Source organism: Colobus angolensis, unplaced genomic scaffold (genome assembly GCF_000951035.1).
Source record: "Colobus angolensis palliatus isolate OR3802 unplaced genomic scaffold, Cang.pa_1.0 Scaffold130, whole genome shotgun sequence".
NCBI lineage: Eukaryota > Metazoa > Chordata > Mammalia > Primates > Cercopithecidae > Colobus > Colobus angolensis.
Genome location: NW_012114253.1, coordinates 2,282,061 through 2,308,644, shown reverse-complemented (window position 1 = coordinate 2,308,644; position 26,584 = coordinate 2,282,061). Strand labels below are relative to the sequence as shown.

Below are 26,584 nucleotides of genomic sequence, written 5' to 3'. Positions count from 1 at the left end.
CAGAGACAGACCCTGTCTCAAAAAAAAAAAAAAAATCCAAGTCTTCTCAAAAAAGTGTGTGTGGGGTGGTGGGGTGAGGGGCGGAATTAACAGAAGTAGAAAATGGAGAATACTAGTAGCTACCTATGTCTTGTGAAAACACTCTAGAAGTAGAAGGTGAGCTGTCATTGGTTTATTAGCATTACTCTGCATTTGCTATGGCTCTAAGTTATACATGTATAAATTCATTTAATCCTAACAACAGCTCTTCGAGGCCGGTGAGCTTCAGTCAGTCCTGAGGCGATGTGGCCAGTGGTGAGGAAGCCAGGATTTGAACCCAGGACTTGGAGCTGATACAGAACCTGTGATGTTACCCACTGGGCCATACACTTCCCCAACTGACATTAGTTTATATGCCTTTTTTTTATTTTTATGTATTCATTTATTCATTAATAGAGACAGGGGTTTGCTGTGTTGCTCAGGCTAGAGTGCGGTGGTGTGATCATAGTTCACAGCAACCTTGACCTCCTGGGCTTGGGCCATCCTCCCACCTGAGCCTCCCAGGGTGAGCCGTTGTGCCTGACCCACCTGTGCCTTGTTTGACATGGTACATTCCTCACCAGGAGCCTCTGCGGCCGGAGGGGCTCATAATTCTCATGTTTTACATGAAGAATAGAGAAATGTAGTGACTCGCCCAGGCTCACACAGATACTAAGTGGCTGAGCTGGGACTCCAGCTTGCATCTCTCCAACTGCAAGCCTGGCACTTTCCCCTTCCCTGAGGGGAAGACCTGTAGGAAGTTGGCACGGAATCAGGTGCCAAAAAAGGGCTACCACCTGGACGTGGCAGGCAACGTTCTGTGGTGTTTCTACAGGCATCTCCTGAGTCACCCCAGCTCAGGAACGGGGCAGAAAAAGTTGGGGATTGGCAAGTTAGGAACAACAGGAAGAGGACGGGGACAAAGCTTCGAGTCCGGGAGCGGGGCTGCCTGTCCTCCCTGGCCGTCCCTGGGTTGAGGCTGAGCGAGACAGGATGAAATCTGAGCAGGAGCCCAGGGCTGGGAGACTTGGCAAAGACCCAGTGTGGTGGGTGGGAGGGAGGCCGTGCCCTGGAGGGGGATTCCAGGGTTCCTGTTCTTGGCGGGGAAGAGCCCTGGATCGTGGGTGGCCCAAGCCCGACTGATCACTATCTCTCCTGATAGCCACCTGGGCACTGTGACCTGCTTCAGAAAACAGCTGCTTCTGTGGCGGTAATCCCAGCACTTCGGGAGGCTGAGGTGGGTGGATCACTTCAGGTCAGGAGTTCGAGACCAGCCTGACCAACATGGTAAAACCCCGTCGCTACTAAAAATACAGAAATTAGCCAGGCGTAGTGGCGTGCGCCTGTAATCCTAGATACTTAGGAGATTGAGGCAGGACAATTGTTTGAACCAGGGAGGCAGAGGCTGCAGTGAGCTGAGATAGGGCTACTGCCCTCTAGTCTGGGCGAAAGAGCGAGACTTCGTCTCAAAACAAAAAACAACCAAAAGAAACAACTTCTGAATACACAGTGGAACAAATTCCCCAGGGGTCGTGCCAGGGTGAGGGGAAGTAGAGCTTCCTATGCGAGTTACCAGGAATCTTGGAGCTGGCCCATGCAGGAGTGTGGGAGGTGACAGAGAGGTCCTTAAAACCAGGCGGGCCCAGCCCCAGCCTCTTCCGCGGGCCTGAGGACGGAGAAAAGGTCTCACTGGTGAGGAATCTCATCTTTGGGGCTGCTTTGCCTGAGGGAGGTGCAGAGAGCAGGGCCGAGAGAGGGGCTATGAGAGGAAACACCTGTCCCCCTTGGTCAGGGGAGCAGGGCCTGGAGAGGGGTGAACCGCCATCACCTCCCTCACAGACAGCAGGAGGTGTCTGTGCTGTGAGGCTCTGCACTGTGCATTCTTTCCAGCCAGGAGACGTGAACTGGGAGGTCCTGGAGCTGCTGCATGTGGACTTGGGGGACCCGTCCCTTGGCGACCTGGCCATGTCCCGGCCTCCACATCTTCCTTTGGGCTGTCCGTCTCTATTCTCTTCCCTCTCATTACTGCAACCGCTGCCCTCCTCCGAAATTCTCTCGCAGCTATGCACTTCCTCTCTGTGGTGGTTTGATTAAAATAGCTGTGCCCACATCCTCCTCCTGGGGCCCACTTTGGGCTCGACTGAGTGGAATGGCTGTCCACTCTTCAGGGCAGCCACTCCACGCCTCTGCCACCACCACCATGAAACTGCTTTTTTACTCTTTCCAGGGTGTTCTCAAATGCACCTGGGGGGTTGGTTTTCTCCAGGTATGGGGAGGCCAACAGATCAAGAAATGATTGCCATTTAAAAGATAGCTTGTTATTTACAGCTCCCAGAAGAGGGCGTGATCCCCACCCAGGGACACGCAGGAAGTGCCAGGTTGGCAGGTCAGGAGGAGCCATGGGAAGCATCGCCCAGGGCCTTTGCTGTGATCTTTGGGAAAGGCTGGTAGGGCAGAGACACAGTTTAGGACTGGCCAGTTTGAATCAGGTCAGCGGGACTCCAGGCTTCTCTAGTTGTCCAGAGTCTGGCCCTGGGGTGATTTAGGGCAGGAGAAACCTTGGCTTAGAGTGTGAGGGTAAGGGAAAGGTGGCTTGGGTGGGCCAAGGGACTGGCTGTGTGAGCAGTGGGATGTATCCATACAGGCCTCAGCATCCTCAGTTCTTGCCTCCTCAGAAGAAAGAATTCTCAAGCCTGTAATCCCAGCACTTTGGGAGGCCGAGGTGGGTGGATCACGAGGTCAGGAGATCGAGACCATCCTGGCAAACATGGTGAAACCCTGTCTCTATTAAAAATACAAAAAATTAGCTGGGCATGGTGGCAGGCGCCTGTAATCCCAGCTACTTGGGAGGCTGAGGCAGGAGAATCGCTTGAACCCGGGAGGCGGAGGTTGCAGTGAGCCGAGATGGTGCCACTGCACTCCAGCCTGGTGACAGAGTGAGACAAAAGAATTTGACTGGGGGCATAAGGCAGAAGGAGAGACTCAGGCAAGTTTCACAGCAGAAGTGAAAGCTTATTAAAAAGCTTTAGAGTAGGGATGAAGGGAAGTAAAGTATACTTGGAAGAGGGGCCAACCAGGTGACTTGAGAGATTCAGGGGTTCTGTTTGACCTTTGACTTGGGGTTTTATACATTGGCATACTTCCAGGTCTTGTTTTCCTTATCCGCCGACCTGCTAGCACTTGGGAGGGAGCATGCGCAGTGTGTTTACTGGAGTTGTACGCGTGCTCCCTTGAGGCATTCTTCCCTTACCAGCCGAACATCCCTAGCAGGTCATATACCAGTTAAACTCTGCCATTTTGCCTCTTCATGCGCATGTGTGAGCCCACTCACCCAACTCCTGAGATCTGACTGGAAGCTGCTGACCACCAGCTTCAGCTGTTCCTGTTTATTGGGAGACTGCCTTTCCCTGGTGCTGGCTGTGACCAGTTATTATTTTAGAGAGACGGTTAACAACTGCCTGCCCATCACCTGATGGTTGCCTGACATTCCTGTCCCGCTCCTGTCTGACCAGCTACCTACTGTCATAGTCGGTCTGCACGTGAAAGGCATGCTCACAGAGGAGCCATGTGAGGTGTCTAGGAATTAACTAGCCCTGGAAGGAGCAGGCTGTCTCTGGCCTCCAAGATGTGAAAGTGTCCTAAAATACAGAAAATTGAAAGCATGTTTAGTGCCCAGGGATGCTCAGAGGCAGTGGAGTAGATACAGTCAAGGAAATAGATTGACAGTCCTGGTCACTTAATCTGCCTGAGCCTCAATTTCCATATCTGTAAAATCAACAACTGTTACTCATTCAACAAGTGGCTGTTTAAAAGGACAGACACCAGGCCTGCCAAGGTCATTGATGAGTTTGGAGAGGTAGTGCATAGTGTTTGGCACACCAGAGATGCCTAGTGAGTGGCAGTGGTGTCCTTGTGCTGCAGGCTCCAGGGAGCGGCAGAGAAAGATTGGTGTGGAATGGTGGTGTCTAGGGCCATTTCTTTGGCTGTTTGGAGCCCTTGGAGCAGAGGCTATGGGTGGACAGAACCCTCAGGAATGTTCTTGGGATTCAGAGTTGCTGCCGGACAAGGGTTGTCATGGAGGCCAGCTGTGGACAGAACCCTCAGGAATGTTCTTGGAACTCAGAGTTGCTACTGGATGATGGCAGGAGCCCCAAGGAGTCTGAGGCATATTTGGAGGCCAGGTCTTGGGAGGTGCCAGGGGTGCAGGCAGAGCTCTGGCACAAGCGACCATTCAACTCAGGGAATTGAGACAACAGAGCACTGAAGGGGAGAGCCCCAGGCCTGCCCAGCTGTGGACAAACAAGGACTTTGGATCCTGGGAGGAAGGGAATCAGGCAGCTGCCGGTAAGGAACCTCTGAGAAGCCAAATTAGAATCAGGTGCTGGCCTGAGACACATGGAATTTCCTGGACTCTAGGCTGGCAATGGCTGTTTTTACCAAAGACAGATTCTAAGGAGTGAAGCCAAGGGCTCTGGCCTGAGAGGTAGAGCACGAGAAGGAACAAGCACAGACCCCTCAAAGGATTCATGCCTCTTGGGAAGGGAGGCTGTGTGGTGCAGTGAGGGGCACAGAAGGACAGGGCTCAAATCGGGCCTCCACTGCTTCATGGCTGTGTGACCTCTGGCAAGGTCCCGGAGCTTTCTGAGCCTCAGTTTTCCCAGGGGCAAAATGAAGACAGTGATACCTACCCTGCAGCACTCTCATGAGCCCCCAGGGTTGACTTACTCTTTAGGGAGACATAGTGCCTGGGTCCCAGGAGAGCGTCTTAATTTTATAAATTCTTTTAAATCAAGAGGAAAGAAATGAACATAATGATAATGAACATATAATAATAAATCCAGCTTGGATTATGTTTTTCTTTATACCAACATAGTTGTCAAAAATAATCGTGTGAATATAGAGATAAATATAAAGATACAGCAGAAAGATAGCTACAAAGGCAAAAGCGCTTGGGGCCCATAAGAGCCATAACCAGGCCCTGAAAGCCACTGGCACATTGTGGGTGCCCAGGCTTCACTGCTGAGCACCTACTCTGGGCCAGGCACTATTCTCAGTGTTAGAATAGAGGGGTGCATCCGCCCAGCCTCTGCCTGCAAAGAACCATCAGGGTAAACATCCTTGAAAACAGGCAACTACAGCACTGTGAGCTAAAAGGAGTATGAGACATAGAATCATCGGCTTTCCTGCTGCCCTCCTGCTGTGGGCGTCAAGTGCTGTCTGTCCAGGAATTTGTTTCTTCTGTCTTGCATCTTTCATCAAAGGCCATGTCTAGGTTATATCAAGTCGTGCTTCTCCACGTATGCCACCAAATCTCCATTTAAGAATCCTGCCCATTCTCTGGTCCCTTTTAGCCATGTTGCCAACAGGGTGAGTATGTCTGGGGTGTGTGTGGCTAAGAGTGCACTGGTAGCAGGGACAGTGTACCTGCAAATGCTTCCATTATCCCCTCTGCCTCCAGGGCCCTCAGTGGACCTATAGTGTTTTTGCCTTGTCTTTTCTGGCTGGACTCACCTTGTTTATTGCCCACCATGATGGGGAGTGGAATAGGCGGGGCCTGGTGGGGAGCCGGGGTGGGATCTGAATGGGCCACGGGGAGCATTGCCTGATAGACCTGTCGTGGGATGTGTTTTCTTTTCCAGAACCCTAGAGATGAAGGGCTTCCTCCCACTGGCTTGGTTCCTGGCTTGTAGTAAGTGCTGGCCCCATGACCTCCGAATGAACTTCTACCCCATGGGAGTAACAGGGTAGTGAAAAGGACACCAGCCATTGAGGTTGTAGAGACTTGGGTTTGAATCTTGGCTCTGCACTGACTTCATAGACGTCAGCAGGAACCTTCACGCCTCCGAGCCTCTGCTTCCTCGTCTGGCATGGGCTAATGCAGTCCATGCCTAAGGCATAAGGCTGTGGCAGGGTCCTAGGAGATATTGTACCTCAGTTGTGTAAAGGTTTTGGACATGGAAGTTATGTGGCTGGCAAATGTACGAGGCAGATTTTTTCCTTGTATGCAAATAAAATAAGATTTTTAAAATCCCCAAATCAATCCAAATAAAAATCAAAACTCTTATCTAAATATCCCAGCCTATGATTCCTGGGTCATTCTCAGCTCAGGCTTGTCCAGCTGGGAAGTGACTGTACAGATGGCTTTAGTCCCATCCTGCAGCCCCGCGACCATATATACAACAACCCCCTCACAGGCTGTCCTGCTCTTTGATGTCTTGCCAGATCCCTGGAGATTCCTGGAGATCCCAGGAGGAGCTGGAGGCCTGGTGCAGGAGAGAGCCTTGGGCTCGCTGTGAAACCCTGGACAGGGCACCTTTTCCCTCCATGCCTCAGTTTCCCGTTTGTAAGATGAGGGAACTGGCTTCAGTGATTTTTAAGAGTCCTATCCTGCTTTTAGATTCTCTGCCTTATGTTCTAAAGGGTGTGAGGGGAGGGAGTGGTGGGGAAGAGGGATGTATTGCCAAGAGAGACAGGAAACTCCTGTCTGCCTGCTTCAAGCAGATATATTATGAATTACACCTTATATGTCATGGTCACTTACTTTGTGTCTGCTACCGTGCTCAAAATTTACATACTTAATCTTATTTTAACCCTCGTGATAACTCCAAGATGCAGCTGCTAATTTTGGGTCGCCATTTTCCAGATGATTAAACTGAGGCTCTGACTCCATTCAATACCATACTTTGAATTAGTGGCAGAGCCAGGATTTGAACCCAGGTCTGCTCATTTTTCAATTCCAAACTCTGAACCAATTCTCCATACTGTTTGCACCTCCCTTCCCACTAATTGAGAGAATAAAAAAGAGACATACAGGTCTCTCCAAGCCCTGGGTGAGAGAAAAGGTAGGAGATGTTGGGCAGTGGGCCTAAAGCAGGGCTGGGCTGCCTGGGTGTCACCTGGGGACATGGGCTATCTTCCAGGTGTGCCTGCTGTGCAAGGAGGCTTGCTGGACCTAAAATCGATGATCGAGAAGGTGACAGGGAAGAATGCCCTGACAAACTATGGCTTCTACGGCTGTTACTGTGGCTGGGGCGGCCGAGGAACCCCCAAGGATGGTACCGATTGGTGAGCTGATTGCTATAACTGCCCTTTGGGCTCCAGACTCTGCACCCATGTTTTCTTGTTCAAATACATATCACTTCTGGAAGATGAATATTAAAGTACCATTTTACAAATAAGAAAACTGAGTCTGAAAGAAGTCAGCCGGCAATCCCAAGATCTCAGTGGCCTCAGGTGTCAGTTGGTCGACTGTGGCGTAACAAGTGGTCCTCAATGTAGTAGCTTATACAGCACTGGTCATTTACTTTGCTTATGAATCTGCCATTTGGGTAGGGCTTGTGGGGTGGCTTGTCTCAGCTTCAGCTTGGACAACTGGGGCTGGACAATCCACCTTCCAGATGGCTCACTTCTATGGCTGGCAAGTGGGCAGCATCTCCTGGCCTAGGAGCGGGTCAGAGGCCTCAATTCCTGTCACTTAGGCCTCTCCAAGGATGTTCAGGATCCATCCCAGCATGGTGACTCTTGGGTTGCAAGAGTGAGTGTCCCCAAACTGCAAGACCAAAGAGTATGCTGTTTTATAGTCAGCCTCAGAAATCCCATTGTGTCACTTACACTGTCCTCTTGGTCAAGACAGTCACAAAGGCTTTAAGAGGGAGGGGATCTAGAGTCCACCTCTTGATCAGGAAGTGCTAAAGTTCTAGAAGAACGTGTGAAATGGGAGATTTTGTTCCTTGGAAAGCATACCCAGCTGGGTTAACAATTCCGATACTGCTAGACATATATAAAGGAAAGGGATGATTAAGCAAATGAAGGACAGATGGTTGGGGCCAAGTTTCTCACTGTTGGAGTGGGATAAGCCAGGGCAGGAAGCCAGAATGATCCATGTGCAAAAGGACTAGAGTTGGAGACATCAGTATGGACTCCTGTTTAGCTTATTGTAGATGCAGATGTTTACATGTGGAAGTATGCATAGGTAGCAGTATGCATAGATATTGTGGATATATTAGTATCATACTAATATAAGATGTAAGTAATAGGAGAGAATGGTGTTTCCTCTGTTAGATCTTCTCAGTTTTTCTGTAAACCAAGAATACTTTTTATGTGCAATCTGCTACACCTAACATACAGTCATCCCTCGGACTGGTTCCAGGACCCCTGTGAATATCAAAATCTGCAGATGCTCTAGTCGCTGATATAAAATGGCACAGTGTGTGCATATAACCTGTGTGATCATATACTTTTTTTTATACACATGGGCAAATAGAAACATTCTTTTGCTATCAGTGGAGAGGGTCTAAAAGAAATGACACCCCAGTAGCAACAAGCACACTTAATGCCTATATCTAGTTTCCAATGTCATTCTTCAATAGAAGGCCCCTTCCAAGTCATATATATATATATACACACACATATTCATATATATATATTTTATATATATACATATTCATATATATATATATACATATTCATATATAAATATATATAGCGCCAGGGTTCCTTGAAGAAATGGCCAATTCTAGGACCAAAGCAGGAAATATACAAGATGAACCTGGAACGTCTTTTAGTGCCAAAAAGTAAGGAAGTGCTTAAATAAACACAAACAAAACGAAAGCCCACATTGATGGTGATGTGACAAGGGGCACCTGTGTCAATTGACAGAGCCCCCAGTGGCCAACACTGGAACAATTTAGCAACAAAATAACCCCAAACTCCAGTCTTATGAGAAAAAAGAATATCAGACAAATCCCAATAGTGGACATCTTATAAAATATCTAACCAGTACCCCTCAAAACAGTCAAAAACAAGGAAAGCGTGAGGAACTTTCACAGCCAAGAGGGGCCTAAAGAGACAAGACAATGGGCCAGGCGCGGTGGCTCATGCCTGTAATCCCAGCACTTTGGGAGGCCGAGGGGGGTGGATCACCTGATCACCTGAGGTCAGAAGTTCGAGACCAGCCTGACCAACGTGGAAAAACCCCATCTCTACTAAAAATACAAAATTTTCTGGGCGTGGTGGCGCATGCCTGTAATCCCAGCTACTCAGAAGGCTGAGGCAGGAAAATTGCTTGAACTCGGGAGGCAGAGGTTGCGGTGGGGAGCTGAGATCGCGCCATTGCACTCCTGCCTGGGCAATGAGAGCAAAACTCCATCTCAAAAAAAAAAAAAAAAAAGGACAAAACAATGAAATGTAACATGGCATCCCCAGTGGGATCCTGGGACAGAAAAACGACATTAGGTAAAAACTAGGGAACTCTGATTACGGCTTTTTTTTTTTTTTTTTTTTTTACAATTAGTAAGATAATGATGTACTATTATTTAGTGAATAATTTTCATTAATAATGTATCAATATTGGTTCACTAATTCTAACAAGGGTATCATACTAATATAAGATGTTAGTAAAAGGAGGAACTAGGGCGTTTCCTCTGTAAGATCTCAGTTTTTCTGTAAACCAAGAAAACCTTTTATATGCAGTCTGCTACACCTAACATCCAGTCATCCCGTGGACTGGTTCCAGGATCCCCGTGGATACCAAAATCTGCAGATGCTCTAGTCCCTGATATAAAATGGCATAGTATTTGCATATAACCTATGTGATTGTATCCCCCCCAAGCTTTTTTTTTTTTTTTCCTTTGAGACAGGGTCTCACTGGTTACCCAGGCTGGAGGGCAATGGTGCGATCTCAGCTCACTGCATCCTCAACCTTCTGTGCTCAGGTGATTCTCCCACCCCAGCCTCCTGAGTAGCTGGGACTACAGGCATGTGCCACCATGCCTGGATGATTTTTTGTATATTTTTAAATAGAGACAGGGTTTCACCATGTTGCCCAGGCTGGTCTCAAACTCCTGGACTTTAGTAGTCTGCCTGCCTTGGCCTCCCAAACTGCTGAGATTATAGGCATGAGCCACCGCACCCGGCTGTGATCATATACTTTAAATCATTTCTAGACTACTTGTCATAGCTGATACAATGTAAATGCTATGGAAGTTGTTGTCATATTGTTTGGGAATAATGACAAGAAAAAAGTATGTACATGTTTAGTACAGACACAAGAAAATAGGCCTGCTTACATTTTCCATCCATATTGGTTGATCCACAGATGCGGGACCTGTGATATGAGAAGTTTATTTCTGGCTCACATAACGGTTCAGTATGAATCACACGTTGGCTCCTCCCATCTTGTAGTTCTGCCATCACCTATGGCCGCAGAATCCTCAGAATGCTGGGTCATCTCCATCCAGCCAAAGGATGGAGGCAGAGGGACAGTGGAGTAAAGTGTGGGAGGTTTGTCTGGGCAGGTCTGGAGGTGGAATGCATTAATTCCACCTACCTCCCCTGGCCGGGACCAAGTCATGTGGCCACACCTACCTGCAAGGGAGGCTGGGAAGTGTAGTCTAATCGTGAGACCAGGAGGAAAACGAGGGTCCATGACCTGCTGGTTGGAAATGAGGAACGAGAAGTTACTCAGTCACACTACAAGATCCTCTCTGCCACATCGCGTCCACCAAGGTGGCCTCTGCTAAAGTGACATGGTTGAATTTTTGCTCCTATTAGGGACAGGGGTCAGGAGGGCATCCCTCCCACTCGGGATCTAAGTCTCTTGCATGGACAGGTGCTGTTGGGTGCATGACCACTGCTATGGGCGGCTGGAGGAGAAGGGCTGCAACATTCGGACACAGTCCTACAAATACAGATTCGCGTGGGGCCTGGTCACCTGCGGTAAGGCTGGGGCTTCCCGTTCAGGCCATTGGAAGAGCACCTGACTTTAAGTTCAGCTGCCCTAGAGGACAGCCAGCCTGTATCTTGCTGAGGGAGGAGGGGTTGGGTACAGAACTGGGATGAGAGGAGCAGGATTACTGCAGCTGTATCAGTCCCCTGGGGTAGGGCTGAAACATCTTAGCATCCACCGGGTGCAAATGCTTGACATGCTTCCTTTTCCTTGATTCCCCCCAAATATACCTGTAGAGTAGGTTTTAGTCTCCTCCGTTTTAGACATCAGGAAACAGAAGCTTGAAGGCCTGCCAGTGTACACAGCACAATTCAGGCTCAAGGCCTCTGAGTTCAAGGCTAAGTCTGGGGATGGTTCTGCTCTGTGAAAATAAGAGTTCCTCCAGAGCAGCAGCTGCCTCCATCATCAGACTGGGAGTCCCCCAGAGGAAGGAAGGTGCTTCCTCTATCAGAGTGGGAACTCCCTGAGGGCAGGAACTGTCTCCTGGACTGAAACCTCACCCTGAGCAGCAGCGGCGCCCCTTCCATCAGATTCTCTATTCCCCTGATTTAGGAGCCATGCCTCTTTCATCAGGCTGAAAGCTCCTTGGAGCAGGAAGTCCATGGGGTCTCTGCTGAGACTGGAGCATGCTCTTCCCGCCCTCATTCTGCTCTTGGTGTCCTGTTGCAGAGCCCGGGCCCTTCTGCTATGTGCAGCTCTGTGCCTGTGACCGGAAGCTCGTCTACTGCCTCAAGAGAAACCTACGGAGCTACAACCCGCAGTACCAATACTTTCCCAACATCCTCTGCTCCTAGGCCTCCCCAGCGAGCTCCTCCCAAACCAAGACTTTTGCTCTGTTTTTCTACAACACAGAGTTCCGACTCTGCTGGGTTCCTGAGAGAGGCTCCTAAGTCACAGACCTCAGTCTTTCTCGAAGCTTGGAGGACCCCCAGGGCCACACTGTACCCTCTAGCAAGTCCCAGGAGAGTGACTGTGGTCACAGGACTTGGTAGGGTCCCAGGGTCCCTAGGCCTCTACTTCTGAGGGCAGCCCCTCTGGTACCAAGAGCTCTCCCCCAACTCAGGGTTGGCCACGTCTCTTTTCTTCTCTGAAGACAGCGTCCTGGCTCCAGTTGGAACACTTTCCTGAGATGCACTTGCTTCTCAGCTTCTGCGATCAGATTATCACCACTGCCACCCTCCAGAGAATTTTTACACAGGAAGAGCCAAATTGACTCTCTAAATCTGGTGTATGGATATTAAATAAAATTCATTCTCAAGGCTAATAAAAACCACATAGACATTTTCCTCTGCTGTGGGGGATCGCTGGTGCCTCCTTCTCTGCCGCTGGGGTAATAAACCCAAAGTTATCTATGTTATCTCAGAGACAGAAAGGAAGATTAGTAAATGCAGGGTTTTCTGGGATGAACTTCAGGCTTTCTCTTGGGCTTATTTCCTTAAACCTTGGGGTCCTCTCCAGTGTTGGTCTCATTCTTCCTCGATGGGGTGGGGGGAAGATAACTGGTGATTATGCCAGCTTCAGCTTCCAGGCCAGAGAGGGTGGCATTGAGATCCCAGTGCTGGTTTCTTCAGCTGTGTGGTCTTGGACCCATTACTGAACCTCTCTGACTTTCAGTCTATTTGAGAAAGAAACTGTCCTGTTCCTTGCAATGTAAAATGAGACTTCTAAAGCCCACCTTGATACTGATATGGGGGATGCTAAGATTCTAGGATTTCACACAGCAGGAATTTTTTTTAAACAGGTGTCAGCTATGGGGTTTATTTTTTACAAAGTAAGGACATTTAAAAAACCAACCCATCTATCAATTCATAAAAGAAAGGATGTTTGTTCTGATACCAAGACTGCAAGAAGAAAGGATGTATTCCAAAACAAAGGAACGTCCTTCCAAGAAAGTACCTATGGCTTTTTATTCCGACATACCCCAAAATAACTGCATGATAAATAGGGTCTATATTTAAAAAGCTCTAGTGTTGAATGTTTTCAAAATAAAATTTAATTTTATGAGATTACCCTGAATGCACCAGTGCTTTAGAAAAGTTTGATTTAGACTCGGTGTCTATATTTGACAATGCCACACAGGGAGGGACTCAAATGCCGAATTTGCTCATGAAATATTTAAAATCAAAGCCATTTCCCAGATCCAATTTTGAATGGGTATGTGGGGGCAATTGAAGGCTTCACTCTAATTCCATTTTCCTTCAGTCGTGATATTCTGGATGACAGAGAAGAGAACCCAGTCCAGACCTCTCCCGTCTCCCATGAGAGTCAGGTGGGAGGCAGGGCAGTGTTTTGCTGGTACGTTCTGCAGGAGGTGGCTGTGGGCAGGCCTTTCTCATTGGCACATCCCAGCTCAGAGTCCCAGCATCCCCACAGGAGCGGGAGGCCACGAGGTTATGAAGGCAACACTATAGGCTGTCATGGGTTTGAGCTGGAAGGAATCATGGAGAACCTTCATTTATCGACCAAGATATTGAGGTACAGAAAGGTTAGGAGACCGTCCAAAGTCACACAGCACATCAACGCAGAAGTAGGGTTCGACCTTAGATCCTAGCTTTAAACCCTGAACCCTGGGCTCTGGCCACTGTCCCACATTGCCTTCAATCCCAGCCCACAAAAGGAGCAGTTCAGGGACTCATCCACATTAGGGGTTCATCGGGGGAGCCCCTGGATTCCAGCTGAGGACCAGCTCCATGTCTTCTCTGCTCCAACTGCCTCTTTGGATTCTGGAGGCTGTCCCCAGGTGGTCAGCCAGTCTATGGCTCTGGGCTTCATCCTCAGTGGAGGAGATCCCATTGCTGTCTTCCACCTTGGCTGCTGTGAACAGTTCTGGGGACATGAGAGCTAAGGAAGCCTCAAAACTTGGGGAAAGGCGTTCTCCTTGACTGTTGCATTTGCTGATCCCTTGGCTGGCAGGAGAACCATCAGGGAGGTCATCCCCTTTTAAGAGAGCTAGTGAAACATACAGACCAGATCGCAGTGCCTCCCTAGCTAGATCTTTATACATCCTTAATGGACAGATTGCCCTGTACATAACAGATCCTTTACTGTCATCTGAATTGGGCTTCAGGCACAAATGTGAGCCTCCAAACATAAGTAAAATGATCTCTATAAGCATATGTACAGAGGGGTTGGGCAGCGGGAGCTCCCTTGTAGTTGTTATCAAACTGAAAAGGCCTCAAAGGTAAAGGCCACTGATCAGGATGGAAGGGAGGAGGACGGAGCTAAGGTGGGCTGATGACGTAGGAGGTGTATGGAGTTTCTTCTTCTTCTTTCTCCTCCTCCTCCTCCTCCTCCTCCTTCTTCTTCTTCTTCCTTCTTCTTCTTCTTCTCCTCCTCCTCGTGCTCCTCCTCCTTCTTCTTCTTTTCTTCTTCTTCTTCTTCTTCTTTCTTCTTCTTTTTTGAGATGGAGTTTTGCTCTTGTCACCCAGGATAGAGTGCAATGGCATGGTCTTGGCTCACTGCCACCTCCGCCTCCCAGGTTCAAGCGATTCTCCTGCCTCAGCCTCCTGAGTAGTTAGGATTATGGGCATGCACCACCATGCCCAGCTAATTTTGTGGTTTTGGTGGAGACAGGGTTTTACCATGTTGACTAGGCTGGTCTCGAACTCCTAACATTAGGTGATCCGCCTGCTTCGGCCTCTCAAAGTGCTGGGATTATAGGTTTGAGCCACCGAGTCTGACTGGAGTTTCTTCTTTGTGCGGGACACCATGTAGACATTATTAACTGCCCAGTGAGGCTGCTGTTTTCATTCCCATGTGAGGGGTGGGACCTGACACCCAGGGACGTGAAGTGTTTTGCTTGAGACTGTACAGGTAATAAGGAAGAGAGGTGGGAAGGAAGCAGTCTGTCAATCTCAAAGCCATGTTTTGTGGTCTCTTTTTTTTTTCCAGGAAAAGGATCTCACTTTGTCACCTAAGCTGGAGTGCAGTGGCACGATCATAACTCACTATAGCCGCAAACCCCTGGGCTCAAGTGATCCTCCCACTTCAGCCTCCAGAGTTGCCAGGACTACGGGCATGCACCACTACACCTTGCTAATTTTATTTTTTTGTAGAGCTGAGGCTTTTGTTATGTTGCCCCGGCTGGTCTTGAACTCCTGGCCTCAAGCAATCCTCCCACATCAGCCTAAAACTGTGTTTTTAGTAGAACATCACACAGGGGAAGCTTGGAGCTGGGGCCAGGTCTTGCAACAGGCACCAGGGAAAACATATTTTGTTTTGTTCAGGGTGGGTGTGGTAAGTGTGGATTGTGTAACTTTAGCTAAGCTATGTTTCCCAGAATTCTTTTCCCTGTAGAGTTCTGGGTTAGGTTCTGGTTAGTTGCTGTAGTTTAGGGCCCAAAGAGATGTTTTGTTGAGATTTGGAAGGCAGATGGGAAGTGCAGCCATATTCTCTTTACACTTGGGAGCAGGGCATGGTGTGTTTGTGGCTCAGGCCCATGGATCATGGATCTGCTGGCTCGCCTTGCTGGGGCGAGCCTGCTGGATTTCTTTGTTTAACTTCTCTGACTCTTGGTCCAGATGTGTGTTTAGCTCTGTAAGTAAGGGAACCAGCTTCCCCTGCAGGGTGCATAGGCAATGAAGCTAGGCTGGAAGGTATTGAGACCCATCTGGTTCTTGTTTGTTCTTTTGGGTTCCATGCATCCTCCCAGGTTCCAATTTGTCCTTGCTGTCTCCTGCCCCTTCACACCCATCTTCCATTTCAGACTGTGTGCCTTGCTAACTTCAAGCTGTAGCACCTGGCACAGGAGAAACAGCCTCCTATGAAGGACTAAGCCAGCAGTCCCATCTGTACCAGGTCAAATCTCTACCAAAAAAATACTGTTGTATAAGAGTACTTTTGCCTTTCTGCCTGAACTCCTTAACCTCTTCAGAATTTGGTACTAGGAGAGTTTTCTGAGGAACAGAGCCAGAAGGATGGCCTCTTTGAATTGCTTCTGGGTCATCTGGAATTGGTTTTCTTATTTGATTAGAATTAAAGGCGTAAACGACTGGTTTTTAGTGGTAAGGGGAACATTGATTGACCACAGCCTGAAAAGATAAAACAGCTGCTTAAATGATCACCTCTGTACACACCTGTTCAAGGGTGACCAAATCGTTGATGGCACAGAGTGCTTTAGTGGAGACAGAAAAATTATTATGGGTTGGAGAACTTGGAAAAAGAAAGTAATAGTCTCAAGGCTTTAAAATCTCACTCAAGATCCACAGACAGGGCCAGGCATGATGGATTATGTTTATAATCCTTGTGCTTTGGGAGGCTGTAGTGGGAGGACTCATTGAGCCCAGGAGTTTGAGATTAGCCTGGGCAACATAGTGAGGCCCTGCCTCTACAAAATAAAATTGGCATACAGGACATGAATGCTTCTTTGTCTACCTGTATGGAAGACAGATGCCTGTTAGAGAAAGACAGTGGAGTACTACAAACTTAATCAAGCAATGCCTCCAATCACAGCTGCTGTAGTTTTGTTGCTGCAGCCAATCAACACATCCCCTGGCACCTGTTTTATAATTATTCCACTGCAGAATGACTTTTTCCTTATACCTATTAGTAAAACTGTCAGAAGCATTTGCTCTCAGCTTGAAGGGACAGCAATACACTTACACTTTCCAACTGCAGGACTACATTGACTCTCCAGCTCTATGTCGTCATCTAGTCCAGAGGGACCTTGATTATCTTTGCATCAGCATTGGTGATGACATGTATGACATGTGTGTGCCTTAGGGGGGAAAATCCCACAAGAATTCAGGAGCCTGCTACTGCAGTGGCATTTTCCAGGGGGTCCTTCAGTCTGGGGCATGTTGAGATATCCCTTTCAAAAGGTAGGACAAGTCACAGCATCTGGCCCTCCCATCTATTGAGAAGGAAGAACAGTGCCTTGTGGGCACTTCAGATTTTAGAGATATAGCTAATGTTTCAGGTTAAAGTACCACTGAAGTACCACTTCAACCCACTTACCAATCAACCCGAACAGTTGCTTGTGTTGAGTGGGGCCTAGAAGAAAAAGGTCCAGGCTGCCATGCAAGTGGCTTTGTGCCACTTGAGTGGTATGACCCAGCAAATGCAATGGTGCTTGACGTGTATATGCACACAGAGATGCTACATGGAAGCTCAGAGGGGCCTCTGTGGGTAAAGCATAGGGCAGACCTTCGGGGTTTTGGAGCAAAGCCATGCCATCAACTGCAGAGGACTACTCTCCTTTTGAGAAACAGTATCTGGCTTGCCAGCAGGTCTTGGTAGACACTGAATGCTTGACCTCAGGTTACCAAGTTATCATGAGTCCTGAGCTGCCTATCACAAACTGGGTGTTAACAGGCCCATCAAGACAAAGTTCAGCATGGATAGCAGCAATTGCAAGTCAAATGGAAATGGTCTGTGTGAAATCGGGCTTGAATAGCCTCTGAAGGCCCAAGTAAGTTGTGTGAGCATCCCTGTGGCCCCAGTGCCTGCCACAAGCCTCCTCCTTCACCTGTACCTATGAGTTCATGGCAAGTTCCCTGTGGCCAGACGCAGGAGAAGGAAAAAGACCCAGGCCTGTTTTACAGATGGCTCTCCACATATGCTACCATTTCCTGACAGTGGACAGCTGCAGCATTGCAGCCTCATCTGGGGTGCTGCTGTTTACATAGGGTGTATTAGTGTTGTTAACCTTATATCTCAATATTCAGGTCAGAGGATATCAAAAGGTATTGTCACTCAACTAGAATAGAAATGAACATTGCCTAAAGATGGATAAAAGGACTTTGTATCTTCTATCCACTTTGGGGAGAGGTTAGCTTGTTTTAGATTGTATACAGGGAAAATCGCATTATGCTTGGCAGGAAGATGATCTTGCTATTGCCTTTGTCTGGAAGAGGTGCATATAGGTGTCAAGTCAACAAGTCTCGGGGGTTTGTATTATTTCACTTAATTAAGCCGAAGTTTCATTTCCTAGAATTCCCTTCCCTGAGGAGTTCCAGGTTAGCATGGGTCTCAAGAGATGTCTTGCATAAGATTTGGAAACTGGTATGGAGTAACTTAATTTTTACAATCTCATAGTTGGAACAGGGCATGAAATGCTGTTGCAGCCAACGTATGCTGGCCTTTATGTGCTGGCTCATGGCGTTGGTGCGGGGAAGCACTGGGAATTGCAGCAACTCCAGGTCCTGGCACAGCATCTTCAGATCCTCTTACTTCGGAGCCAGGAGCATACTTGGTTCCATGATGAAGGGCACTGGCTTCCCTTGGAAGACACTGCGTCATCAACATGGAAGACGTGGGGGTAGCCAGAGGCTGAAGGGTGTCATTGTCTGTCCTCGTGGGGCTCTACTCATCCTTGTAGTTCCACTCTGCCTTGCCACTTGGGCATGGGACTGCAGGCCACATGAAACAGAAACAGCCCCACCCACACTGTTTTACTGGCTCCCATAATCATAGCAAGCTAAATCCCTATAATACATCCCTTATTTTATATATAGGTATCTCCTAGTAGTTCTGTTGCTTATATCAAATCCTGGTTGATACAGGCTTCCCAGTGCCTGTATCAACATGCCAAGATGCTTGGACCATAGCAGGTACTAGGAAAATATTTGTTGAATGAATGAGTGACTGAATAAATAAGTAAATGACTGAGACGCAGCTCCTCGGGGAACTCACATACCAGTGTGGAAACAGAGAAAACCAATAAGTCGAGCAGACAACACAGTGATTGTGGGATTTTGACATCTGCAGTGGGCAGTCTGGATGAGAGCTGGGCTCAGCGGTGACCTCCCTGTCCCTGAGGTCTCCCTGGGCTGGGCTTGGCTGGGTAAGGGGATGGGCATTGCATTAGGACTGGCATGCTAGGTGTTGTCCTCAGGGGGCTGAGAGTCTTTAACTCAGTCCCCCAGTATCCCACAGGAAAGTGTCTTCCTGCATGGCTTCCTGCTGAAAATGAGCTTCTAACCATTGTACGTGTCCAGGTGCTGCTGCACACACGAAGCCAGATTCAGGTCACACTTGCAGATCTGCTTCTGGCACTTGCTCCCGGAACCTGGACCAGCCAGGGAAGAAATCTGGAGTTCTCACTTCTGGCCAGACAGACCATCCCACCTCTACCCTGACCCAGGTGTCAAGACCTTCCCAGGATGGTGCCAGAGTCCCTTTCCTTGCTGAATTTAGAAAACCCACAACTATACAGTGTCTTCCCTGGCAAGGGTTTGATATTATCAATCAAGGGTCTGCTGACCACCTTCTCTTTCATGAACTCCAGTTGCATCACTCCCTTCCTCTAAGGCCTTCAATGGCTCCCCATTGCCAAGTTCCTCAGCCTGACATTAAGGTTCTTCACTGTGGCAGCACTGCCTTTCCAGTTTGAATTCCCAATTATTCCCCACCTCCCAAACCTCCACTCCTCTGCTCTTGCCCTGGTTTTCCCACCTTTCTGCCCCTGCTCTTGCTGTTTCTTCCCCCTCTGGAATGTTCATCCCCTATCTCTAGCTATTAATTGCATTTTTAAAATCAGTAACAATAATAAGAGCTACCACCTGCTGATTGTCTACCAGGTGCCAGGGACTTTCCTACAGGTTATCTCATTGAATCTTTCCAGCAGCCCAACAACTACGTGTAATTATCCCACTTAATGAGGGAGTAACTTTCAATTTGAGGCTGAACATGTGCCCTAGGCCTTGCAATCAGAGATGGGCAGAGTGGGGATTTGAGCCTGGGTCCCTGCAAATCCCAAGGCTGGGCCCACTGGCACAGAGCCTAGGCCTTAGTGCGCTCACCACTCTCTACTCTGCTTGGCACAGGGTCTGGCACAGAGGGAGCACTAAGTAAAATGTCCATGAGTTAAATCCCATGCATGCCTCTACATGATGACTGACATCAGTGATGCCCAGAGGGCAGGGGTCACAGCTGTGTCTTCTGGGGAACCATACCCAGGAGTCAGATTTCACAACATGAGAGGCAGAAGTCAACAGGAATTCAACACAGAAAACCTGGTCTGGGGGAAGTCTGGCCCTCAGGACTCCCACTGGGTCTCTTACTGGCCAGAGGCATTTCAAGCACCTTCTGAACTCCCTCAGAAGCACAGAATTAGACCCTCTGTAGCTGTGAGGTCCAGTCCAGTGTCTTGTACCCCAAATTATCCAAGTACCTCATACATACTAAGATGGGCTAACATTCTATTAACCACAGTTTTGGGTAACTAGAAGTATTAGAAACTAAACGCCGGGCTCGGGGCCGGGCACGGTGGCTCACGCCTGTAATCCCAGCACTTTGGGAGGCCGAGGCAGGCAGATCACGAGGTCAGGAGATCAAGAACATCCTGGCTAACACAGTGAAACCCCATCTCTACTAAAAACACAAAAAAGTAACCGGGTGTGGTGGTGGGTGCCTGTAGTCCCAGCTACTCGGGAGGCTGAGGCAGGAGAATGGAGTGGACCCAGGAGGCGGAGCTTGCAATGAGCCGAGATTGTGCCACTGCACTCTAGCCTGGGCAACAGAGCAAGACTCCATCTCAAAAAAATAATAATAAATAAAATCAAAAGAAAAGAAAAGTAAAAAGAAACTGAACACCAGGCTCTAGTCATGACTTTGCACATGTACTGACTTTGGGCAGCCTTCTTACCTGTCATGGGCCTTGGCTTTTCATCTTTACAGAAGAATTGATAGATCTTGTTTGAAAAACTGCAGTCCCCGTCCACTAGTGGGTCATGAAATCAGTTTAGAGGGTTGCATGCAGTGTGTGTGCACATGTGTGTGTTAATATATCACAAGTAATAAAGTGCTGCTTCAGCACATTATGTGTCTATGCTGGCTGTGTATGTGTGGGTTGACTGGGTCCAGATGTCAATTTTAATACATTTCGTGGTTTGCCTTCAAAAGGATCTGAGAAACCCTCATTCCCATAACCTTTCAGGGCCCTTCTGGCTCTGAAGTTGCAGGGGTCTGAGTGACTTTAGTGTCTTAGCCTTAATTAAACAAACCCCCAAAGGCTCCCCTGGGGCTCAGTGTCCCTGGACTCCCCCTCATCCTTCTCTTTTGTCTTCAAACATTAGATCAGAATTGGCCTTGAGGTTGGATGTGGTGGCTCACACCTGTAATCCCAGCACTTTGGGAGGCTGAGGCAGGTAGATCACCTGAGGTCAAGAGTTCGAGACCAGCCTAGCCAACATGGTGAAACCCAGTCTCTACCAAAAATACAAAAATTAGCCAGACATGGTGGTGGGTGCCTGTAGTCCCAGCTACTTGGGAGGCCGAGGCAGTAGAGTCACTTGAACCCAGGAGACGGAGGTTGCAGTGAGCCAAGATTGTGCCACTGCACTACAGCCGGGGCGACAGAGCAAGACTGTGTCTCAAAAAACAAACACACACACACACAAAATCCCAAAACAAACAAACAAAACAAAAACAAACAAATGGAACTGGGCTTCTGGCCTGGAATCTCCAAGGCTCTGACAGCATCAGTCCCAAGGCGTTCACTGACCGGCCAGCGCAGGAACTAGCCACACAAGCACAGGTATTGGCTTCTCTGTGGGACAGACATCCAAGCCACTGGGTTTAAATCACGCAGAGCTTGTGTTGTAAGGGCTTTAAAATCAGATCAGGGCTCATCTCTTGACTCTGTGTGTTTCCTCACCGTGTGAGCTCAGACAGGTGATTTCAATTATCTAAGTCTCAGTGGTCTCTGCTGTCAAGTAAGCTAATGACACTTTCCTCACTAGGTTGCTGAGAGTATTTGATGAGACAATGCGCACAAAGCATCCAGTACAGGGCCCTATATACAGTAGGTGCTCAATCAATGACACCTGTCATGGAAGAGGATCACCAAACCCCAGCCCAAGAGTTTTGACTCCAACCATCGAATCTAAACCCAAGTCCTAGGGGCCAAGGCAGGTGTCTGGGGCAGAAGGTGGCCCCTCATCTCGTCTTCCCAGGCTGCCCCATGAAACACTGACTACATTGGATGTGGCCACCGGTGACGCTGGAATTGCATCGGTCCCACTTAAGGGAGCGCTGGTGGGCTGTCAAGAGGGAGTAGCAGCAATCATGGGGGAGACAGCAACTGTGGGGAGATCCAAGCTGGGTCCAGGGCACACAGCCCTGCAGCCGGTCCCAAAGTGGTGCATCTCAACACTTCCAGCCTTTGCCTGGGTGATGCCCTCTGTCTGGAATGCCTGTCCCCCCTACCCCACCGGCAAAATCCCTCCCTCCATGGAGGCTGCCTCATGCACTTCCCCTGCTTCCCCAGCAGAGGTCCTCCTTTCTCTTCTGGCTCCAACACCGTCCTGTTCATTCATCTGCTCAAACACCCGCGGTTAGTGCTTCCACACACATTTATTGTGCCAGGCCTGGGCTAGGCACTGAGACCACCACATCCCCCACCCTCACTCCCCAACCACCACCACCCTATAGTCTCCCAGGGACTGACATGCAACAAGCAAGAACTCCACACTGTGATGAGAACAGGTGGCTGGTGAAAGCATTTTGAATTGAACCAAGAGGCTGTAGTGACTCACACCTGTAATTCCAGCACTGTGGTAGGCCAAAGCGGGCAGATTGCTTGAGCCCAGGAGTTTGAGACCAGCCTGGGCAATACAGTGAGATTCTATCTCTATAAAATATTTAAAAAATTATCTGGATGTGGTGGTCCACACCTGTAATCCCAGCTACTCAGGAAACTGAGGTGGGAGGATTGCTTGACCCAGGAGGCTGAGGCTGCAGTGAGCTGTAATCATGCCACTGCACTCCAGCCTGGGTGACAGAGCGAGGACCTGTCTCAAAAACAAAAATGAAAGCAGCTATGTCTAAGCAGGAAGGTGGCAGTTTGCCATGAGTCCCTCAGCTCCATCTCCACCAAAGCCAGCAGAGATTGGCATGTGCTGTGTGTAAAGGGTCTGATTTACCATCACTCAGCCTCCTCCTCCCACGGGGGAACCTCGTGACTCCTGTTCAGTGAGCACCTCTCCCCAGTGGCACGGCACAGCCTCCCCTGAGACAGAAGGAATCCAGGCCTAGGGGAGAGGAGAAAGCTCTGCCCGGCTGGGACCTGGTGGATTCTGAGGCTGTCCCAGGGTCTGACAGGTAGAAGGGCTGCATCAGAATGACCAGAGCTCTGAAAGGAATCAACACAGATGGTCTAGGGCCTGGACATCTGTATCTGTCAACCAGCTCCCCAGTGATGCAACCGATGGTCAGGTGTGGGACATCGGGAAGGGGTGCAAGCCCTGGGGAGCCGTATGGGTCACTCACATATACTATTTTGTTATTTTGCGCCAAGAGATGAGCAAAGCTTACTTGATCTATTCATACATATCTGCAGGTATACCTGATGACATCCCCAGAGACTGAGACAAGCTTTGGTCCTGGTACTAATTTTTTAGGTTTCTAAATGTGGGACTGTGCACCACTCAGGGGTAGAGGGGTAGGAGGTGCACCTTCCTAACGAGTAAAGAACAAAACATCACCATCATCATTCCCCTAACGTGGACATTTTATAGCTTTCTCCTTTAAAAATGTACTGAAGCTCGGCACAGTGGCTCACACCTGCAATCCCAACACTTTGAGAGGCCAAGTGAGGAGAATCACTTAAGGCCAGGAGTTCAAGACTGGCCTGGCCAACATAGTGAGACCCCATCTCTACAAAAAAAGAAATTAAAAATTAGCCAGGCACAGTGGTGTGCACCTGTAGTCCCAGCTATTCTAGAGGCTGAGGTGGGAGGGTCGCTTGAACCCAGGAGATCAAGGCTGCAGTGAGACATGCACTGCTCTCTAGCCTGGGCAACAGAGGAAGACCTTGCCGCATATAAAATAAAATAATAAAAATGTATCTAAAACATTTTTCATCTTTTGATAGAACATTTTCTTTAAATGTGTTATGCACCTCTTTGCCTTTTTGAACTGAATACAACCCCTATAATTTGGTTAACCTTTTAAAAATAATTTGGGGTCATTGTGTTAATGCCCTGGCAGTGACCTATTCCTGGCCCAGCAAAGAGTTGGGGGGATAGTGAGATAAACCTTACAGAAAGAAAAGTTGGAACTCAAGGTAACCCATGCATCAGTTCCAAAATAGTCGGTTCTGAGAATCAGTGAACAACTCATTCATCAAATCGGGACAAGTCTGATTCAGAGAACCTGACAATTCTTTAGTTACCGTGTCTCTGAGTCATCAGTTCTAAACTGTTGATCCAGTAAATTCAGAATGTTGCGTAATTGTTTTCCTATAAATCAAAGTGAACCAGCTGCTGGATGCTGAGATTACTCAGGTTTCAGATAAACTCGTGGGTTGCAAGCAAGTTATTGCTACATCTTCTGTACGGATTTACAAGAATGGTTACATGTGATTGTCTTAAGAAACTCTATCTAGAGACAGCTATACTGTCCTATTGAACATCTAGTTGAAGTTCTAAAGACTCAGTTTACAGACTTCCCTTCTACACAGACCTTTTCACGTTTTATGCTTTTCAAAGTGTTTTCAAATCCATGACCCAGTTTGCACCTCACAACATCTCATCTTACAGAGTGGAAAACCGAGAGAGAGAGAGAAAAGTGTCTTACCTAAGGTTGCCTCCAAGTTAGTAGTGAAGCCAGAACTTGAACCAGGCTCTCAGATCTGGCATTTGGGGCAGTCCCGCCAGCCTGAGCTGGTTCCCCGAGGCCGTGGTACAGAGCTTCTCGTGGGACGGGAACTGTGGCTCCTCTGTGCGCCCCAGGGTTCTCCTACTGCCGGATACCACTGAGCAGGTCTCAATGTGGACAGTGGCCCAAGGGCCCTTCACAATGCCCTGGCAGTGACCTATTCCTGCGACCCCTGAATTGTCACATTAACCCTATGAGGGAGGTCCTGAGAACACCCCATCCTAGGCATGAAGAGGCTCAGGCACACAGAGGTTAAGGAGCTTGCCCCAGAGCCATCGCTGGTAAGCTGTATAGAAAGCGTTGAACCCTGGATTCTCTGTCCAAGGCAATGTGTGTTGAACCAGCATGGTTCCCCATGCTCGAAAAGCTGCCCAGGCAAGGCTTCTGTTCAAAGTGCAGCCAGCCTGGCTGCAGTCTCAGAAGGGGAGTGTTACCAGTTGGTGACACCATGGGCTGCCCCGGTCCCCCAAGTCACAGTGACAGCCACAGATGAGGTAACCGAGGAGAGGCCACTTGCCCATGGCTTGTCAGATCATTTCACAGAGCTCTAAGAAGCCGCTCTGGGTGAGGACAAGCCCAGTGGGGAAAGAAGGAAATGTCAGTGAATATTACCGCTGCTGCTAATGGTACCACTCATGACCACCACGACCATGGCAACAGCAGCTGCCCTGAGCTCCCTGGTCTCCGAGCTGCCCAGTACTCTCTTCCTGTCATTCCTTCCTTACAACACTGTGTGAAGACAGCACTAGAATCCCCATTTTATAGGTAAAGAAACTGAGGTTCGGAGAGTTTCAGTGACTTACACCTAAGATCTCATAGCTGGAAGTCAAGAGACCACAGAGCTGACAACCCTGGTGTGTGGGACCCTGAGCCCATACTCTTGACTACTACACTAGAGTATTTCTCCTGCCACTTTCCCATGGCACACTTTCCCCAGAGAGTCAAGATGGACAGACTGTTGTGCCTCATGTTTTTTTTTTTTTTCTGTCATGTAACCTGAGCTTTTTCACTTTGGTCACTTTGGTGTTGATGGGGAATTGCAGGTTAGTGTCAGGGAGAAAGACTTTTCCTCTACTCTTTTTTTTTTTTTCTTTTTGTGATGGGGTCTCACTCGGTTGCCCAGGCTAGAGTGCAGTGGCACAATCACTGCTCACTGCAGCCTTGACCTTCCTGGTTCAAGCAATCCTCCTGCCTCAGCCTCCCGAGTAGCAGGAACCACAGGCGTGGACCACCACAACTGGCCTTTATTCTCTTATTTTCCTGCACTGCGGCCCTGTGAATGAAACTAACAAAAGACATATTAGTAGAAGAAAGGGCACTCAATTTCTATTAATATTTAGACACTTGAGAGCTCACATAAAATAAGTAAAACTCAAAGAAGTGGTTAGGCTCAGGGCTTCCATAGCCTTTTAACAAAGGAAAGTGGGTTTGGGCTTTGAGGGACAATAAATTGTGGGGAAGTCACTAGGAAAGACATGGGGGACTAATGTGAGATAAGGGTTACTATAGTGAGGTCAGTTTATGCAAATTCATCTTCAAGGATAAGAATCATACTTCTCTCCTTGGTGCAAGGCGTGGGGGACACATTTCTCGAAGGGAAATTATATTTATTTTTATGGTCACCCTCTTTACGACAAGTGATACTTGTTTCCCCTATGCCAGAGGGGTATAAATTTCCTTCTTAAATAAATCCTTAAATAAATAAATTTAGACCAGGTGCTGTGGCTCATGCCTGTAATCCCAGCACTTTGGGAAGCCAAGGCAGGCAGATCACCTGAGGTCAGAAGTTCGAGACCAGCCTGGCCAACATGGCGAAACCTTGTCTCTATTAAAAGTACAAAAATTATCTGAGCATGGTGATGGATACCTATAATCCCAGCTGCTTGGGAGGCTGAGGCAGGAGAATCATTTGAACCTTGGAGGCAGAGGTTGCAATGAGCCAAGATGGTGCCACTGCACTCCAGGCTGGGCTACAGAGCAAGAATCTGTCTCAAAAAATAAAATAATAAATAAATAAATAAATAAATTTAGATTAAGAAAAAAAAAAAACTCGCTGGGTGCAGTGGCTCAAGCCTGTAATCCCAGCACTTTAGGAGGCCGAGACGGGTGGATCACAAGGTCAGGAGATCGAGACCATCCTGGCTAACACGGTGAAATCCCGTCTCTACTGAAAAATACAAAAAAAAAAAACCTAGCTGGGCGAGGTGGCGGGCGCCTGTAGTCCCAGCTACTTGGGAGGCT

General features: G+C 48.4%; 1 protein-coding gene across 2 annotated transcripts in view; it reads left to right on the top strand.

The window, feature by feature from the left end:
* PLA2G5 (phospholipase A2, group V) overlaps positions 1-12,750 on the top strand; it is a 32,845-nt gene extending 20,095 nt beyond the window's left edge. Inside the window, exons 3-7 of one of the 2 annotated variants that reach the window (XM_011933999.1) lie at positions 5,658-5,707; positions 6,939-7,083; positions 9,657-9,731; positions 10,628-10,734; positions 11,414-12,750. In XM_011933999.1, coding sequence (XP_011789389.1) covers positions 5,658-5,707; positions 6,939-7,083; positions 9,657-9,731; positions 10,628-10,734; positions 11,414-11,538 — 502 coding nt within the window. In that variant the 3' untranslated portion in view covers positions 11,539-12,750. The remainder of the gene's footprint in view (positions 1-5,657; positions 5,708-6,938; positions 7,084-9,656; positions 9,732-10,627; positions 10,735-11,413) is intronic. The other variant, XM_011934000.1, reaches the window with a different exon arrangement.
* The last annotated feature ends 13,834 nt before the right edge of the window (positions 12,751-26,584 follow it).